The following is a 12826-nucleotide window of genomic DNA, read 5'->3' on the forward strand; positions in this document are numbered from 1 at the left end:
TGACATGTAACTCCTGTCTCTATGTACATATATGCAAAAGTAAAAGTTGTGACTACACAGCCTGTTTTTCACTAATATTCATATCTTTAAAGCTATCATGCAATTGCTAATTTTATTAGGTTTATTACTTTTGCCAGCAGAATGAGAAAAAGGAAGGTTTGTCTTATTTTCCCCTCAGATTCAGAGGGAGAAGGCGACAGACTGACCTGACGTTTACAGCTGGTGCGGCTCCTTGTTACTGCCATGAGCTACTGCTCTCATTTCCGAGTAACGGAAAAACATTGCCATTGCTAGTTTGAGCCACTGGAAAGTCTACTGAGCTTTTAAATCTCTTAATAGCTCTATTATACTGTATGCTTTGAGAAAAAATACACCATACATCTATCTGTAGATGGTGTAACAAATATTTAGGTAGACATGAATATGTTTTGAAGCTTCAATATATTACTTATTCAACATGGAACAACCTTTTTAATGTCACATATAACTTTGACTTAACAGAAGTGAATAATAGGATAGTTAATAGATATATAATAGATCATAGAGAATACGATCTAATTTATCTTTATGTATATTGTATATTTGTGTGCATCTGTTTTATACTGACTCTTCAATAAAGATAAACAAGTAGTTTTTCTATTTAACATTTAAGCTCTGAGCATCTTAGTAAAAAGTGACACGTCAACTGTCATCAAACTGGTCAACAGTCCTGAATATCCTGAGATATATTATGTGTGAGATGACATTAAGAGCAAACTAGAAATCAAAGACAATTTTAATTTAACAGATTCACAATTTTCAGTGGAGATCATGAGTCTGTTACATGAACACTTCTTATCAAGAAATTATAATAACATCACAAATTAACAAACACATAATGTTGACATAGGACATATATAATTTAAAAACTGAACAGATTCACTCATTCATTCATAAACACAGATTATAAATACACAATTAAAATCCCTGAGCAATGTGAATTAAACTTCAAGATTTGGCCTTTCATTCATCAGTCTAATTGTTTCATTAATCATTCAGATCATTATAGTGTTTGTTTTTAAGATGAGATTAAATGATTTTTAGTCTTCTAGCTCTGACTTGTGTCACCACAGTAAACCACCCTGCTCTCCAGTCGTGAACGCTCCGCTTCAAACACCAGCAAATGGCTCAGCAGCGTCTCCTCAGGACCCGAGCGGATCAGAGATGGATTGTTGTTCTGCACACACACACACACACACACATACACCAGATTAATCAACCATTACAGTTTCCAAATCTTTAACATTAATTTAGTGTCAGTGCCTCTGCAACAGTTACACAAATGTAAATACAGCGTCTTTGTTATATGTCGTTATTCCTTAATGTGGCCGAACTTCTACAACTACAAATTCAACTCGACTGTCCATAAAAGATAAAGATTCAAATGAAAGCTGTTCAAATATTGAAACAACCAAATGAGCTCTACAGGAAACTCTATATTAATAAAAACTAATATGCATTTATAAGCTCTCACCGCCACAGCAGAGATAAAGGCCTCCATAAGGTGGTAGTCTGCTTCACCGTGTCCACTCATGCCAAAGTGTTCGGGAGCGTTATTGCGTGCTGTGTGTTTTGTGGATTTCTGGGTCAGAAAGTCAAAGACATGTATCTCATGGCCGTCATATGACAGCTCCCCCTGTAAAGACAGCAGCATTTAGCTGATGCATCCATCTTAGAAGCATCGTTAAAGCTCTGCAACAAACATCACAGTATTATTTTATCTGGTCATAAAAGCTGCATTATGAACGAAGTGAAATCAATAAAGTAAATGTTTCATCAAATCCAGATGCAGCACTAATGATGTTCTTTCTCAAAACTTTCAGGTGTGTAAATATTTTAAGTGCCAATTGATAGATAACATATCAATTAGATTAACAATATATCAATATCAAGGTAAACTCTATGGCTAAATGTTTTTTGACCCCCCACATACCCTACAGTTATATTTTAGACAACAGTGTACATTCAGCTTTGTGGCAGTTTGAGGAAATCAGAATGACGATGCTACAAGCTCAAAGTGAGATCCATGAAGAAATGGTTTTCGGAGTCTGATGTAGAGAAACTTGACCGGCAGAGCTGCTGAACACCTTTGAGATGATGTGGATCAATGACTGTGAGCCAGACCTTAACGCCCAACATCAGTCCCCGACCTCACTAATGTCTTGTGGCTGAATGGGAGCAAATCTCCAAAATCCTGTGAAAAGTTTTCCCTGAAGAGTGAAGCCTGTTATGTTACAGCAGCAGAGTCATAGTCGTGGTTTTGTAAAGACATGTTCAATATATGACTGTGCTAGGATGTCCACATACTTTTGGCCAGTTAGTGTGTGTAGTCAACACTACTGTGATATTTAATTTTTTTCATTATCACCTGTCTACAAACACTTTTGATTGGGCAGAATGACTTTGCTTCATGTGAGCTAATACTTGACATCTACATCTTCTTCATGTAGATTTTCTTTCTTTGCAGAACCTCTTGTAGCTCAAGTATTAGCACTTCCTTCCTCTTTCTGTTTCTTCTGTCCACATTCCTCACAGTCCTACCTTGCTGCCATACATAGTTGTTTTCCTCTTGCATATCTCCTCACTGAACGCCACCATGGAAAAGGCTGCTGTCAGACCCCCTTCAAACTCCATGTTAACAACCTGAACGAGAAGATAAACAAGACAAAACAACAAAAGCGCAGATGTGTTAAGATTTTAAACAGCTGTAACAAACCAATACAGCCTGTGTATTTCAGTAATGCCACACAGTAATCAGCTGCTTCTAGACAGCATCTCAGATGATTTGGTAAATATAATGGAGACGTCAACGAGGCCACATCTTCACTCTTTCATGTGAAAACCACCAAATACATACAAAAAATAATAATACTACCTTGTTTTTTGGGCCTTTTGATAAGATCGACATATTCTTTGATATCTGATGGTTTTCTAACATGTCACGTCAGTCTTGGGTCTAGATACTTATAGTTTATTTGACCTTATGTCTGATATCACCATGGATACTGGTGCATCTCTGATGGAATTTGAGTTTAACATGTTTTTAAACAAAAACAAAAGTTAACGGGTTAGAAAGTGACAGTACGCTGTGCCGTGGAGACTGAGAACCAACCTCAAACTCTTGTTGCTCTCTCAGTCTACAAATGTGTTTTCTAACCTGGTTACTGCAGACATCATTGTCACACTCGTAGACACAGCGGCCATATGGTCCAGTCCTCAGTGCCTCAGTTACTGACTCGATGTCTGGGAACGAGCTCGAACATATGACTGATACGGGCCATCCGGTGTGACCCTAGCACACATAAACACACACACAGTTTGTAAAGGAAGCAAAGCACAATTTTCAACCTGCGGTCAAGTTCTAAAGATAATTGGTGTAAATAATGTGTTGAGATGTTAACCTGTTTCACTCTGTCCAGGTAGATTTTGCGTGCTGAGTAAGGACAGACTGCTTCTACTGAACAATCCAGACAGCGATCTGCAGCACCTGTTGGCTGATCAAAATAAACTAGAAATGTTACATTTTATATTCATGCTCAGTGTGTGTGGAGATTTCTGTTAGAAATAATGCAGAGAACACAAAATAAACACAATAAACAACCAGTTTGTTCTTATCTGCAGTGGCTGCTTATTTCCTTTGTGATAAAGGTGATTTCTTTGTTTTGGGCCACATAAAGTGAACAGACTACACACCTTGTTGTCTTTGTGGAAGTGGCTGACGGATCCAAATGATGACATTTTCACACACCTGCCAAGTACAAACTGTGATGTAAATGACTCATATTAAGAAAAACAAAACACACAGCAAACAACCACGTCCACTGATGAGGCAGAGACTGGGTAAGGGGTCTAGTTTCTGCTGGCTCTGTTTGGATAGAGGCATCGACAAATAAATATTCTTGATGTCACACAGCTGATCAACCGTCTTATTTCAGTATTTAAGTGTTAACTGCATCTTACTTCTAAACATCAGGCGAGCTTGGAGTTGATCATTGACAGCTGTTTGTTTACCTGCGTCCTCCGGCCCAGTGATGTATGAGGTCGATATCATGACATGATTTGGCCAAAAGAGCAAAAGAGCTCTCTGCTTCATTCCTCCAGTTTCCTCGAACAAATGAGTGGGCGAAGTGATAAAATCCAACCTGGAACAAGAGGTAAAATATATGTGTGCATCAGTTTGAACTGCATGAAGAAAAGAAAAATAATATGACAAAACTAATGATTTTAAGAAATTCATGAACAAAAGCAACAATATGTTACAGTTATATTGAAGAGTTAAATAAGGAGCTCTGACGATTAACAATATTATTTTATTTCTATTCTTACCGGCGCAAGGTGCTGAATATGGATCACATCACCAATAACACCAGCATCTATCAGCTCCTAGAAAAAAAAAAAACAACTATAATTAGCTTTTCCTGCTTAAAATTCAGTTTCAGGTTTACAGTTATCAGATCTTCAGAAGTGACAAGTACTGAGCACTTAATCAACTCTATTGATGGTTTGATTCATCACAAGTAAAGACAATTTAGCATTTTCATGTACAAGAGGTGCTGCTACTCCCAATAGAAATACAACTAAACAAAACTCAAGTCAAACAAACTGGAGAGCTTTATTTGTGGGATGATCAGCTGATCTGGATACTGCTGATGCTGTGAGTTTGTTGCTGATTTGAATTAGGGATCAATAATCCAAACTCTTTCATAAGAACCCAGACTGAGATCTTTAACCCCAGAGCCCTGACCCTCGCCTGGTGAAGAAAACATAAAGTGTGACAGAAACTGTTCACCTTAATCTTGTGGATGACGGGATCATAGCGGAGAACATGACCCACCGATAGCATCACACCACTCTGCATACAAGCCTCCACCATTGCTGTGCAGTCTTCAGCAGTCGTCTAAAGTCATGGAAAACAATAATGTACAAATGCAAACGTAGAAAGAGTTTTAGTATTTTACAAACAGACACTGAAGGATGAAATAGTATCTTTTCTGAAATTTGCAATGTACTCATGAATTAAAACAAAACACAAAATCAATCTGTATGATCAATGACACCAATATCAAAGTGAACGTTATACATTATGTTTATAATTATTTACACTCACTGCCATTGGTTTCTCCAGCAGTACATGGTAGCCCTTCTTTGCAAAGGCCACCGCAGGTTCCTGAGGAACATAAACTAGTTTAATCGAGTGATTTTCCACAGAACAATGACAAAGTTTCCAAATATTTCAGACCAATAAGTGTGTGAAAACACAAACGACAAAACACATACAGCATATACATAAATATATTTACCTTATGAAGGCGGTCTGGAGTACAAATCAACACAGCGTCTGCAAACTTCTCTCTTTCAACGATACTGTGCCAGTCTGATTTGAAACAAGAGCATTAAATAACTTATTATGAGGAAGATAATTTTTAGAAAATAAAATATAGAAAATATTTAAATGCTGTTTTTATTTCTTTTAATGCTCACCTTCAAATATGTTTTCATCTACAATTTTGTGTTGCCGTTGAAGTTTCGTGCGAGCAAATTTTCTGGGATCAGCTACTGCAACAACCTGAAATAGTGAAGCTGAGTTAATGTCTGTCAATCATTACAACTTCATACCTGGACAATGATGACATTTAGGCAGCAGTGGAAACAGAAACCAAAATCCTTTATGTAAGTTAAAGCAGTTGAGGGACTAATTTAATTCAACCTGTATGATTATAGAAAACATTAATTAAAGGACATGATTGTACTTTTCTATTACAATGTACATGTTTTTATTTTCATGGGTATCTCATCTCATCATAGATGACTTGGCTGACAGGAATTTTATCAATGCAGTCAATGAAGAAAACAATCCACAATGATAACTGTGTTACTGAATCTCCTCCTTGTTAAATGCAGGCTGCACTGACCCTCATGCGTTCAGGGTGGATGGAGGCAAACTTGGAGTAGATCTCCCCTCGACTGCCAGCTCCCACCACGATGACACGGACAGAGGAAGTCATGCTGACACCCTGTGAACTTTGACACAAACCGAAGCTTTCAGACTCTTGTTCTCAGTGCCTGATAAACACTCTTCAGTCATATGTGATCACCTCCACAGTCTCTGTCAGAGACACCACACCTCTATTATCTGAGTTATCATTAACTACATCTCCAGATATTGATTATCAACTGAAGGATTTACCATGTAAGCATTTCTCTTTCCTTACAAATGAGCTGGTTAAAGACCTTAATAGAGTATGAGAGTCTAATAAATTTTATAAACCAAACATTTGTCTGGTAAATAAGATCTGTCACTTAATGTCATGGCTGGTTCTGTACCTGTTTTGTCCCATAAGACGGTCTTCCACGTTGGTCTAGTTTTGTTCAGACACAGTCCACTGAATAAATAACTGCAACTCAAGAATCGGCTACAATAGTGAAAAGTTTCACTTCTTCGGACAATAAAAACAGTCTCAAAACAGTCAGACAGCTGCCTGACGCCCCCTGCTGCACCATGCACTTGTGCTGCGTTCAGGGCTCCTCGTAAACTCCTGCTTCCTAGTTTAAACATCGGAACTTGTTACATGGTTAAAGGTAAAATACACCCTAATATAGAACTAACACACCTGGAAAATTATCAGATATCCAAGTAATACGATAAAGAAGTGCTGAGCGGCTGTATTTTGTGTTTTGAAGACTATTCACCATTCATACAATCAATTTTTAGACCGTTTAAGGCATTTAGATCCATTTCAGTTGTGTGCACACAAGACATCATTTTAGCTAGCTTTTCAGAGGTTTGTAATTTTTATCTCTTACAAGTTTTGTCTTTTGTGATTATTATAACAAATGTGATAAATCTACAGGGTACGCACTTGTCATAACTAGTTAACAGATAACACGTAAAGTCGCCCTAATCCTATCATTAATACACGTGTAAATATATCTATGAATCCCCCTTACTCGTTATTTATTGGCTACCTGTTATATACCTACATTCAATTAGTCAGTCGTTGACACAACTGAATCAAATTAGACTTTAATACAACAAACAGACGAAGGTGGGACAAATACTCATCAAATAATGTTGGTTGTAACGTAGGAGGGTCTGACAATCCGCAGTCTGTAGGAGTTAATTAACTCCAGAAGATGGCAGTAATGCTGCCGTTAAACCTTTAAAGAAGAAGAAGATAGTGGAAAAATTTTGTCAGAGATATTCATGGATGTATAATAAAGACCAACCATGGTGATAATCGATGGCAGATGGTTTGGCTGTTGCCTCACAAATATCTCATCACCAGTAAGATAAAGGATGTGTCCTTTAAGCTTACACACAAATTCTACCCTGTAAAACATTTTGTTAAACGATTTAAGAATAACATTAATATAGTGTTCATTTTGCCCTGCACACACTGAAACTGGGCCTCATTTCTGTTATCATTGTTACTATTCTAAAAGACTGTGGCAAGAGGTTTCCAAGTTTATTGATGTTACATTTATGGCTGTTTTTGCTTTATTGTATAAACATGTACTGTTTGGGTTATTTAAGTTACAAAAGAGAGAATAAGACAAGCTCACATAATCAATATTGTCATTATCTTAGCTAAGTTTCATAAAGAATGTGAGCAGTACTTACAGACCATTAAATATTGCACTAATAAGAAGGATGTAAACAACTGTTAAGTGTATTTTTTAATGTCTTAACGACTCTTTGTTTAATGTATTTATTTTTTATTGATTATTTTATTCATTATTATTTTTCTTTTTTAAAATGTAATTTTCTTTCTATTTCTAATGTGTTGTTCGTGAACCTCTCTGGCATTTTGTTCACCAGTAAACCTGTGTAATAAAGTATGTAATGTAATAAAGTTTGAAAAAAAAAAAAAAAGTCGACAGAGAATCTTCGGAAATCTTCGGCTACCTTCGTCAGGTCGAAGCTGAGGTCACATGACGCTACTATCTGCAGCGTGAGCTTTCCGCTGTACGGTAGCTACAAACATTCCTGGCGCTAGCTAGCACATGATACTGCAATTTTCAAATCCTCCCAGTTACAAAAGTAGTATTAACCACAATTTACTGTTCTGTAGAAGAGTGTTGTAAGAGCTGTACAGGACGGAATCGCAGGTTTGTTCATATTTGGACATTTTCACTGCACTAACTAGCCAAGGTTAGCGTGTTAGCTGACGCCGCAAAGAACGAAAACAACATCAACATGAATATTGACAACGTTAATCAGTCTGTCACAACTGGAGTGTCATCTACGACGTCTTCAACTTCCAGCAATTGTATCGCAAATGATAATGCAACAACTAATGTCAGTAGCATCCCTTCGGTCACCAGTAATGGTAAGTTAACGTTATGTGACTTCGGCTAATGTTATTGTCCATGTTGTTGTTTCTCGACACTTAGTTCAAGGTAACAGTTGGGTTATCATTAGTTATTTCTAGTTATATAGATTAGAAGATGAGTTGTCGCTACATGTATGCAATAAGCTAATCATTTTTGCATGCATCATCACGTGTTGTAATAATAACAACTTTTTTATATAGCACCTTTAAAAACAGAGTTTATACAAAGTGCTTTGACGGACCAAGCGAAAGCAGAGTATTCAGAAGACAATATAACAACAAAGAGCCAAACAGTCAGGCCAAAACAAAACAAAAGCAAGACAAAATTAAGGCAAGAAGACAAAAGACGCTAAAACACAGTAAAGAGAAGACAAAAAGATAATAAAAGATAAAAAGACGGTACAAAACGATGTGTAGATAAGAGATTTTTTGTAACATGCCTGTAAACAAGGTTTTGGACCTCACAGTACTGCAAAACACCTCTCTCTAGAAGTAAAAACTGTAACCTCTTGTTAGTTGTGAAGTGCAGCAGATAAGTGTACACTTTCGTTTCTTTATGTCAGCATAAGGTCATCTTAATAACTTCAGATTAACTTTTACAGCTTCAGCCTCAGCGGCCATGGTGACACCATCATCAGACGTATCTGTCTCCAATGGCGTCTATGTTCCTGGTGGCATCACCAATGGAGATGTAAAGCCTGCCGTTTCCACCACGCCCCTGGCTGATTTCCTCCTGCAGCTGGAAGAATACACTCCCACAGTAAGTTTTATCAGTCAATTTACAACACTACTACTTTTACAGATAGGAGTATGTTGTCAGAAAGACTATAAATGTATTAGTTTTGTTAGAAGTTATTAGGCTCATTAGAGACGAGTGGCGCCTCGCCTTGAAAACGGACAACATCAGGCAGCTGCAGCAGTAGGAAGTGACAGAATACTGCAGTCAGGTCTTATATTACTAAATATTTTATAGAGGGCTGACCTCTACCTGTCGCCTCACCTCAAACCCATTCACATCCTGAAATAAAGAAAATCAAAACATCAATCTATAGTTAAACTACATGAAGAGGAAAAGCAGAAATGCAAGAATTGATCGGTCAGATACATAGACTGGCGAGGTTTCACATCTGTGCAGATGTTTTTTAAGAATACTCAGATCCCACTTGTTACCAAAAGTTTTATGTTGCTTCATAATGCAAGAATTAAATAACTAAGTAATGTTCGTATTGTAGGCTACCTACAATACTTGTAGGTAACAGAATTTGTCAGACAGAAGCAGCATACTGATGCTGTGCAGGCCTGGCTCGTCTCCAACGAGCCCATTAACAGCTGAATAGTGGTTAATGTGGGAAACACCTGGCAGGTTTATTTACCCAGCCAGCCAAATTAGCTTGTCACTGTCACCAAATATTAGCGTAAAGCAAACTTGCAGGATAATTTGCCTTGGTACACACAGTATAATTAAAAAATAAAATAATTTACAATGTTCTGCTGTCTCAGAATGTACATCCTCTTACAGTATCCCCCCTACGCCGGATGAATATGACAGTTTGTTATTTACCAACTCCTGTCCTCCTTAGAGAAGTGTCCATCAGAGTTCAGAGACTGCACCAATACTCTTATTAGATTATTTGGCTGATTATTATTGAATAGCAGACATACAGTCATAATGTTCAGCACAAATAAGTGTCAGCAGCAGTGAAAGCAGACTATGGGGATCTTCTCTACAAGCTCAAGTCTGCTCTTTTATTTATTTTTTCAGATTCCTGATGCAGTTACAGGCTACTACCTCAACCGGGCTGGCTTTGAAGCTTCTGATCCAAGAATGTAAGTAATATGAAGACCGACTCTATGAAGTATAAATACCACATTAAGACACCGAGACCTTCAGGAACACCATAGAAAATTTCATGCTGTGATTTGGTATCAAAAACGACATTTGGAGATTTCTGTAAGAATTGCATTTTTTGGCGATTGGATGTCGAGCACTTCTGTTCTGGAAATTGCTCAGAAACCCCCTTATTATCAATATACCCGGGAAAGCCATCTATCCTCTGAATGCCCTACGTCTCGTGTTTGTGGTTGTAAAGTTTCATGAGGCTGTGATTATCCTAGAGGTCAACATATGTCATTTTATACAGTGAGGTCAAGTTTCAAATAATGATCTCACTACAATGAAATGGCTACTATGGGGACTAACATCATCACATATTAATACCGTTTGGCCAGTTGAATTCATGAGAGTCTCAGCTTTCCAGTCATACCAAATTTATGCAATTCCAAGACCGTTCAGGGATCCCAGTATGCAGAAATATTAAAATACACCATTTTTAGAATAGGTGAAAATAACACATTTATACTGCATGCAAAAAAACCTGCATGGTATTAACATAAAGTAGGCATGTCTGTAAAGGTGAGACTTGTGGGTAACCATAGAACACATTTTCATTCAGATATCTTGAGGTGAGAGGTCAAGCAACCCCTTTGAAAATGGCAATGCCAGTTTTTCTCTTGCTAAAATGTAGGCTAACTTTGGAGCGCTATTTAGCCCCCTTCCCCACAAGCAAGCGTGACACGGTTGGTACCATTGGATGCCGTAGGTCTTGTTGTTTAATATGATACCAGAATCTTCACACTGAGCCTGCTACAGCCTCTGACAGCTGGAGGACACTGGCGTCCTTGTGAAGTTTAAGAGGTTAAAGATCTAAGAAACGGAGTAAATTATGAATTATTAATCAAAAAGAAAATAGTAAGTTAAACTGCAGTGAACATGTAGCCATAAAAAGAATGATGTGGCTCTCTGCTGTATGTTTAATCATTAACCTGAGACAAGCTAGAGCCACGCCACAGCTTGACACATTATCATCTTATCAGTGCAATTAAATGAAATGAAATGAAACGGCTCCAATCATTACCGCGTGGGTAACAGTTTCATACCTGAAACCTGTTTAGTATGTTTCCTTATGCTTACCATTAATTGGAAAGTAAATTATTTAGCTTCATGTGCTGAACTAGTTCAGACAAACTGTTTTATTTGTAGAATTAATGACCACAGTGTTTGATATTAGTTCATCTGCTGTCAGTCAGGTAATATACTTTGGAAGATCATGTGGTTTGTTGAGTGATTAAAGCAAATGTAATTTTCTTTTCTTTTTTTTACCAGCAATAAAAACAGCCTTGATGTTAAATTGGCTTTGATCACTACAGGGTTTCAGAAAAGCTGCTGTATATCTGTATACACTGCTACTAAACTCCATACATACTCTTACATTTATTAAACCATTAATTGCGTAACTTTTGTGATAGTTGCTGTTATGATTGCTCGGAAGTAAAAATGAGACCAGAGGAATTCATAGACAAGGTTTCCATAGAAGAGACTTTGTGTATCGTATGTCTGCAGGAGTGTCTGGTTAATAACCAATCATTGTACTTGTCAGATATGTATGATGTGTTTTTATTGAGTTGGCTGTGTACAGACAGAAAAGAAACACAACAATTATTTTCATTTTCATTTCTTTAGAATCCGTCTGATCTCCCTTGCGTCTCAGAAGTTCATCTCAGACATCGCTAATGATGCGCTGCAGTATTGTAAGATGAAGGGCACCGCCTCAGGAAGCTCAAGGAGCAAGACAAAGGTCTGTGTTTCTCTCATTGTTAACATAGGCTTTAAATGTAAAACCTCCATACGATATCTTGACAGTGCTGTTGTTACAAGATGGTTGAAGGAGGTCGTTGTCCGTGTATTTAAGTATTTCTGATCATGTGTGGAGTTCTAATTTTTTTTCTTCTTCTCCATATACAGGATAAGAAGTACACTCTGACTATGGAAGACCTGACTCCTGCCCTCTCAGAATATGGTGTCAATGTCAAGAAGCCATATTACTTCACATAGAGCTGTCTGTCTTCAAGGCCTTTTGCTTTAGCTAGTTTTACATCCCTGCTGACCTACTAGAGTGTTGACTTTTTTTTTTTTTATCATGCTGCTTTAGTATGGCTTTGACAAATCTTTGTAGTCACTTTGTCTTTTTTTTTTTTTGTGGAGCCACCTTTGCATTTTGTTGAATTGTAAAATTACGTTTCATTGTGGAAATAAAACCCTTAATAAAAACCTTGGTGTCTGTGAGATTGAGAGATTGTAGAGGATGCACTGCTGGAAAGAGTTATACAATATCCAACTCAAGCTGAATGCTACAAGTTCACTGACGTTCTGCAAATGTAAAGGCACTTTTTTAAAAAATCTGTGAAATGCAGCTACTTTAACACACTCAAAGTAAACAGTCACATATGAGAAAGGACAACTGGAAAGGTTTTAAGAAAAGGGAATTGCTATAAAGGGAGCTTAATGAAAAGCTATATAGCTATTAACTTTGCTGATGGACTGTTGTGTTAACAGGAGTCCATGTTGGGGACTATGTGCAGCTGTTGGACCATGAAAACACTTAAATAAAGGTAAA

General features: G+C 37.4%; 2 protein-coding genes across 3 annotated transcripts; one reads left to right on the forward strand and one right to left on the reverse strand.

The window, feature by feature from the left end:
• Positions 1-757: 757 nt before the first annotated feature.
• LOC121895930 (putative oxidoreductase YteT) lies at positions 758-7682 on the reverse strand. Of its 2 annotated transcripts, XM_042409487.1 has the most exons (14): positions 6364-7682; positions 5952-6060; positions 5521-5605; positions 5340-5413; positions 5147-5206; positions 4829-4936; positions 4366-4422; positions 4051-4181; positions 3733-3787; positions 3441-3533; positions 3197-3331; positions 2581-2682; positions 1514-1675; positions 758-1216 (listed from the first exon to the last, which is right to left on the reverse strand). In XM_042409487.1, exons 1-14 carry the CDS (start codon positions 6375-6377, stop codon positions 1088-1090), a joined length of 1314 nt encoding a protein of 437 aa, XP_042265421.1. In that variant the 5' UTR covers positions 6378-7682; the 3' UTR covers positions 758-1087. The 2 variants fall into 2 exon arrangements, with proteins under 2 accessions (XP_042265421.1, XP_042265422.1); XM_042409488.1 differs by lacking the exon at positions 1514-1675.
• A 267-nt stretch (positions 7683-7949) lies between these two features.
• taf10 (TAF10 RNA polymerase II, TATA box binding protein (TBP)-associated factor) lies at positions 7950-12501 on the forward strand. The gene is made up of 5 exons (XM_042409387.1): positions 7950-8369; positions 8975-9132; positions 10135-10199; positions 11893-12007; positions 12175-12501. The coding sequence occupies exons 1-5, from the start codon at positions 8237-8239 to the stop codon at positions 12262-12264; spliced, it is 561 nt and encodes a 186-aa protein (XP_042265321.1). The 5' UTR covers positions 7950-8236; the 3' UTR covers positions 12265-12501.
• Positions 12502-12826: the final 325 nt, after the last annotated feature.

The sequence above is a fragment of the Thunnus maccoyii genome, chromosome 4, assembly GCF_910596095.1.
Source record: "Thunnus maccoyii chromosome 4, fThuMac1.1, whole genome shotgun sequence".
Taxonomy (NCBI): domain Eukaryota; kingdom Metazoa; phylum Chordata; class Actinopteri; order Scombriformes; family Scombridae; genus Thunnus; species Thunnus maccoyii.

Coding starts and splice junctions, on each gene's coding strand:
- LOC121895930 (XM_042409487.1), bottom strand. Junction 5,414..5,520: donor AGATGAAAACATATTTGAAG/GTGAGCATTAAA, acceptor GTTTCAAATCAG/ACTGGCACAGTATCGTTGAA. Junction 3,332..3,440: donor ACCTGGACAGAGTGAAACAG/GTTAACATCTCA, acceptor TATGTGTGCTAG/GGTCACACCGGATGGCCCGT.
- taf10 (XM_042409387.1), top strand. CDS start 8,237: ATGAATATTGACAACGTTAATCAGTCTGTCACAACTGGAGTGTCATCT. Junction 8,370..8,974: donor CCCTTCGGTCACCAGTAATG/GTAAGTTAACGT, acceptor TAACTTTTACAG/CTTCAGCCTCAGCGGCCATG. Junction 12,008..12,174: donor GCTCAAGGAGCAAGACAAAG/GTCTGTGTTTCT, acceptor CTCCATATACAG/GATAAGAAGTACACTCTGAC.